This window comes from Erythrolamprus reginae, chromosome 2 (genome assembly GCF_031021105.1).
Source record: "Erythrolamprus reginae isolate rEryReg1 chromosome 2, rEryReg1.hap1, whole genome shotgun sequence".
NCBI classification, from domain to species: Eukaryota; Metazoa; Chordata; class Lepidosauria; order Squamata; family Dipsadidae; genus Erythrolamprus; species Erythrolamprus reginae.
The window spans coordinates 26,454,800-26,461,536 of record NC_091951.1 but is presented as its reverse complement, the minus strand read 5'-3'; the positions used below and the strand labels follow the sequence as shown (position 1 = coordinate 26,461,536).

General features: G+C 40.9%; 1 protein-coding gene across 1 annotated transcript; it reads right to left on the bottom strand.

Moving 5' to 3' along the window:
* Nucleotides 1–1,093: 1,093 nt before the first annotated feature.
* Nucleotides 1,094–6,363, bottom strand: LOC139160005 (zinc finger protein 436-like). Its single transcript, XM_070737496.1, has 2 exons — nucleotides 6,295–6,363; nucleotides 1,094–3,700 (listed from the first exon to the last, which is right to left on the bottom strand). The coding sequence occupies exon 2, from the start codon at nucleotides 3,483–3,485 to the stop codon at nucleotides 2,673–2,675; it is 813 nt and encodes a 270-aa protein (XP_070593597.1). The 5' UTR covers nucleotides 3,486–3,700; nucleotides 6,295–6,363; the 3' UTR covers nucleotides 1,094–2,672.
* Nucleotides 6,364–6,737: the final 374 nt, after the last annotated feature.

Below are 6,737 nucleotides of genomic sequence, written 5' to 3'. Positions count from 1 at the left end.
ACTCTTCAAAGGTAGCTCCATGTAGAGAGCATTACAGTAGTCGAGCCTCGAGGTGATGAGGGCATGAGCGACTGTGAGCAGTCACTCCCGGTCCAGATAGGGTTGCAACTGGTGCACCAGGCGAACCTGGCCGAACACCCCCCTCGCCACAGCTGAAAGATGTTTCTGTAATGTGAGCTGTGGATTGAGGAGGATGCCCAAGTTGCAGACCCTCTCTGAGGGGGGTCAGTGATTCCCCCCCCCCAGAGTAATGGATGGACAGATGGAATTGTCCTTGGGAGGCAAAACCCACAGCCACTCCGTCTTATGGTTCCCAATGTGGGGCACATGCCCCACAGGGGGGCAATTTGACTTTTAATAGGGGTAAATGGAACCTTGTTTAAACCAAATTAATGGCCTTTTAGGCTTCCTCCATGTGAGTAGTTCACTAGGGCGAACAAGGACAGAAACACCAGCCTGCAGATGACGAGTGGGATCTCGTCGAAACGTCGCCAGAAATCTCTAAATCCTACATGGGAAGAAACCCGAATATGCCAAGACCTTCATACTTGTACCCGTGAAAATCTACGAAAACAAATATGTATACATACACACACACACACACACACACACACACACACACACACACACATATAGATAGATATGAATTAATATTTTATACTTAATTTTTATAACCAATGTTAGTGGTGTATACGTTTTGTTCAAACAATCAATATAACTACTTAATTAAAAGATCTTTTCTGTAAAGTTATAATTTTATATTAGATTAATACACGTTTTGTTGTATTAAATTAAATCTTAGCCCAACCATTGGGAAAATGTATAAATTGGATAATTACTATTCTTCCATTTAAGATGGTTGACTTGACTTTCTATCCTTCTGAGGTCGGTGAAATGAGGACCCAGTTTATGGGGTAGAACACTCCCCCCCAAAAAATGTTTGCGTAATTACATAATTTCTGCAAAAAATAAATATTCAGCAACTTCTACTGCTGATGGCCTTTATCAAACTTATATGTTCCATTTTTTTTCTTTCTTCCTTCCCATCTAATACCATGACATTTTTGCCTGCAAAAAAATCAGGCTACGGTAATTCTTATTTTTTAAAAAATGTTTTTTTTATTTTTCTCCACATTTAATCCACATATAACAATACTACACATATATCATAAGCACATATCCAAACGATCCTTATGTTAACATTAAATCTTGTTACTATGTGTTCTGTCGGGCTCTCTGGTACACTCTTCCCAAAAATTCACAGGTACAAATTTCAGACACACACACGTTTGAAAATTCAAAACAATGTTCTTTATAATGAAAATTCAGATAAACTAAGCCCTCTTTTGGTATAGCAAAGAGCACTGGTCTCCAAACAAACTGGTAATTTGTACAAGTCCCTTATCAGTTCTGTGATACTTATCTTGCAGCTGTGAGGCAATTCACAGTCCTTCTTTCACAAAGTGAAACACACTTTGCTCTGGTTTAGTTTCAAAGCGGGGAAAAATCAGCACACAAAAGGTCAAAGTCAGTAAAGCAGTCATGATAATCCTCCACAATGGCCAAACCCACAGGCTGCTATTTATAGCAGCCTCACTAATTACCACAGCCCCACCCAACCACAGGTGGCCTCATTTTCTTTGATAATAATCTCTCAGTTGTTGTTGCCTATGCATCGCTCTCCGCATGCGTGGCTGTATCATTAACTCTTGTTCTGAATCCAAGGAGGAGCTAGATAATTGATCTCCTTCTGAGCTGTCTGCCACACTCTCCTCCTCCCTGTCACTCATGTCTTCTTGGTCAGAGGAGCCTTCATCAGCAGATTCCACCGTGGACAAAACAGGCCTGCAGCATGTGGATGTCTCCCCCACATCCACAGTCCTTGGGGCAGGAGCTGGGCCAGAGCTAACCACAACAGTATGTATTTATTTATTTATTAGATTTTTATGTCACCCTTCTCGAGACGACTCAGGGCGGCGAGTCAGGCAATGATTCAGATCCAGTCCGCTCCTATCCTCTCTTTTCACTCCCTTCTTTCACAGGCAAATTGTCGGGGACAATATGCTGACTATGTAAGCCAACTTTGAGAGGGCTATAAAGCACGGTGAAGTGGCATCTAAGTCAAGGTGCTGTTGCTATTACATGATGAGTCACAATCTCTAACTATAATCTAACTTCTATCCCAAAGAGATGCTGGTAGGGGGAATTTGGGGGCTAAAAATCTCAGAGGCATGCAGGGAAAAAATGGCGGGCACATGGCATTTCTATCATCTACCATGATAAAAGTGCAAAGAACACTCCCCAAAAGATTTGTACGTAATTGCACAATTTCTGTAAATATTCACCAACTTTTTTTATTATTATTATTTATTGGATTTATATGCCGCCGAAAACTCGAAACTTCTGTTAATGAAGGCCAGATATCAAACTAATATGTTTCAATTTTTTCTTTCCTCCTTCCCATCAAATACCCTGACACATTTGATGACAGTAAAACCAGGCAAATTCCTTGTACTCAAATTGAAGAGTCAATTTCTCAGCTGAACTTACAATGGGACATTTGAAATGAAATTCAGGCTTTGTTTACACTCAGTATTTGGGCCTCGTGTGGATTTTCTTGTGTAGGATAAGGTTAGAAGGTTTCCTGAAGCAGCACTGTACACTCGGGGCACTTAAATGGTTTCTCCCCTGTGTGTATGATTTAGAAAGCTGTACTTAGCACTGAAATCTTTCCCACAGTCTGGACACTTATATGGTTTCTGTCCTGTATGGGTTTTCTGGTGTCTAACCAAGTTGGAATTATCACTGAAACATTTCCCACAATCAGGACATTCAAAGGGTCTCTCTCCTGTGTGAGTCCTCTGATGAGTCACCAGATGGAAATGTTGACTGAAACTTTTCCCACAGATAGGACATTCAAAGGGTTTCTCTCTTATGTGAGTCCTCTGGTGCCTAATAAAGCTGGAATTGTCACCGAAACGTTTCCCACAATCAGGACATTTAAAGGGTTTCTCTCCTGTGTGAATCCTCTGATGCCTCACAAGGTAGGAATTGTGAATGAAACTTTTTCCACAATAGAGACATTCAAAGGGTTTCTCTCTTATATGAGTCCACTGGTGCCTAACCAAGCTGGAGTTATCACTGAAACATTTCCCACAATCATGACATTCAAAGGGTTTCTCTCCTGTGTGAGCCCTCTGGTGTATCATCAAGTTTGAATTCCGACTGAAACATTTCCCACAATCAGGACATTCAAAGGGTCTTTCTCCTGTGTGAATCAGTTGGTGTCTAATCAACTTGGAATTCTGACTGAAACTTTTCCCACAATCAGGACATGCAAAGGGTTTGTCTCCTGTATGGATCCTCTGATGATTCACAAGGTGGGAAATGTGAATGAAACTTTTCCCGCAGTCAGGACATTCAAAGGGTTTATCTCTTGTGTGAGGCCTCTGGTGTATCACCATTTTGAATTCTGACTGAAACATTTCTCACAGATAGCACATTCAAATGATTTTTCTCTCCTTTGTTTCTCTCCCACTGGTGAAGGGGGAAAAAATGTGTGGTTTTCTGAAGGTAATGGAAAATATTTTGATTTCTGGCTCAATTTTCTTTACTTTTTAATGGTGCTTGGTATCCTTATTTGCCCAGAGTACTCTCACTGCCATCTTCTTTGTTCCATAAGATTCAAAGAAAAGTGTGACTTTGTGTATAAAATGGTTGCAGATGATGTGAAAAAGAGAAAAAAGTTAGATTACAAACATCCACAGTATTAAAATATCATTTTACATTATTATTCATTTGGCACATGGAAGACTAGCGAGATCTAAGTTAAAATATCCAAACATGAGATTCACTTGTTGACTTCAGCCAATCACAATGCCTTAGCACTGCAAAGGATGCCTAATATGGGACCCTACCTGCAAAATAAGCCCTAGTTAAGAATTCTCCCACTCCATCCCAATGTCTGTTTATTTTGCTGGGGCCACGGCCACAGCTGAGACAGATTAGACCAGGGGTCCCCAAATCTTTTACACAGGGGGCTAGTTCACTGTCCCTCAGACTGTTGGAGGGCCGGATAATAAAAAAAAACTATGAACAAATCCCTATGCACACTGCACATACCTTATTTTAAAGTAAAAAACAAAATGGGAATGTACTATTTAAAGGGGGGGAAGAAGTCTGAAATTCATATATGTTTATGTTTTGTTTTTAATTTTCTTTTGTTAACATCTGATTGTAGGTTTTCTTGGCTTACAGAAAATGCAAAAGAAAGAAGGAAGCACTTTGGCATAATGGTTAATAAGTTAGAAATATAATTGGTGTTGCACTTTTTGAAGGAACATTAAGGAGGGAATTTAATTAAAAGAAAATGAATGTAACGGGATGACAAAATTAGGAAAAAAAACTTTTGCAACTTTTTTGATGATTTATATTAGTTACTCACAAAATACAGCATTTTATTCATAGAAAATTAGGTGGAACACTGTGTTGTATCACTCACCCGTGGGCCGGATAAATGGCCTCAGTGGGCCGCATGTGGCTGTGGGCCGTAGTTTGGGGACCGCTGGGTTAGACAGTTGTGTGGCATGTCCAGCAGGCCTGATCACATGCCTGCCCTCCAGCCATTCCCACAGACTATACTGGTTTTCTCTCACTCAGTGACTCAACTCAGGTTTCACTCAGTGAGGGAGGAAGGCTTTGGAAACTGTCTTTTCATTCACATTAATCATCCATATTGTAATCCGCCCTTTTATTTTTATTTTTTTTAAAGATTTGTATTTACCACGATTAGCCTTTTTGAATGCCAATGGGAAGGTGTGGTATGAATTCCACGCATGATCCATGGAAGTACATACATTCACTTGGGGTGCACCCTAAACCCTTCAGCTGCGGCAGGCAGCAGTACCCATCACCCTCAGGAAGACTTATGATGGAAAAATAAAGCCATCCTCTGAGAATAACTTCTAATGGGTCTTTTGGATTAAAGATAAATATAAGACTCAATCTTATTTTTGGCGAAACACAGTATCATCCAATATACCTGGAAGTGCTGCGAACAGGTTATACAATTGCAGATATATGCATAAAGAGAGAAATATAAACACACATGCCTATAACTGTATGTATGTGGGAAATTGATGCCTTTCAAGCCTGAAAAAATGTCCCAAAACGGTTACAGTCAAACCTTCTGAACTAATTTTAAAGATAATAATAATAATAATAATAATAATAATAATAATAATAATAATAATAATAATAATTTATTAGATTTGTATGCCGCCCCTCTCTGAAGATGTGGAGGTTTTTAGTGATGAAATGATGCTTAAAGCCTCTGCAAGATTTGAAGCACCAATTCTGTCCATGGAAGGCCTGAACTCCAAATAAGGACAAAAAAATAGTGTCCACCACCACCCTTCTGGGGACATCCCAATACATGTAGCCTAAGGGGAAAAAATTAAATCTATCAATTCCAACTTCTCGCAGAAAAAAATATATATTGAGAAGTTGGAATTGATTTAACTTTTTTTTAGTCAACAAATGTGTTTCTCTGCACATGATGGCAAAAAATGTGACAGACCTGGAAATCAGGTTAGCAAAGAAATGCTTGGGGGAAACGACTGATATCTGGGCAGGGAGCTAAGATTTGTCTGTCTCTGAAAACAGTAAGGCCAGAGATCAACAACCTCTTTAGAGTCAGGTGATCGAGTTGCTTTTGAGATCACCAACGTTTTTACAGAAAGATCCCCCACCCCTTCTAAAGAAGACAGGTAGGTGACAGTCGTTCCTATGTAACAATAATCTATGAAACTGGCTCCTGACAATTTCTCTGCCCCATTTTGGTCACTGTGTGATGTATTCTGATTGGCCGTATATATAACCTATAATGCATTAGCAATGATTTTCTCATTCCAACAGAAGAAAACACCATTAACTGTCACCCTATTACAAGGTATCTGGACGGTGTGGGTGAGTCTTCTTCTTAATCAGGGGGTTGGAACAGAGGACCTCCAAGGTCCCTTCCAGCTCTATTACTCTATTTAAAACTTCCAGGGATGGAGCATCATGATCTCTGGACGGAAACTATCCCCAAAGTCTTGAAAGAGACTTAAAATTGCAGCACCAGTTTCACAGCGTGCAGCACCAGTGGGATTAAATTTGGGGAGGAGCCTCCAGCAGCACCAGCAGCAGCAACTGACACGCTTCAGCCGAGTTGCTTCTCTGCTTCCAGGCCGTGGAGGAAACCAAACAGCCCGACTTGCTCCTGGACTCTCCTCCCACCTGCCCTCCACTCACCTTTCAGCTGCAGCTTCGATCCTCGGAACAGCACAAAAACCGCTCTGCACCCCACCTTCTTCCCATGAGTCTTCCGGAAGAGGAAGTTCCTCGGCGCTTCTCCGCTCCCATCCTTTCTAGCAATAAAGTACTCGATGGTTTTAACTCGTTTAAGCTCAACCTCGGACGCAACCTGATTTACTCAGCTTTCCAGGCAGAGGTGTTGCTTGTTTGGCCACCAGCAACCGACTTTTGCAATTGAGCCAAGTGAAATATTGAAAATGTGATGTTATTTACCCTTGCGAAGATTAGTTATGTGCTCAGCCCTAGAAGTTCATGAAGTTTTTACAGAATTACGCCATCAGCTTTCTTAGGGGCGACTCTCAGTGAAAATCAAACTCTAGTAGCCCAAAACTTTATGACTGATTTCCTGTGCCTTGCTGGCCAGGGCTGCATCCAAGAGC

Bases quoted from the DNA above. Each gene is read 5' to 3' on its own strand.
- LOC139160005 (XM_070737496.1), bottom strand. From the start codon at position 3,485: ATGTTTCAGTCAGAATTCAAAATGGTGATACACCAGAGGCCTCACACA.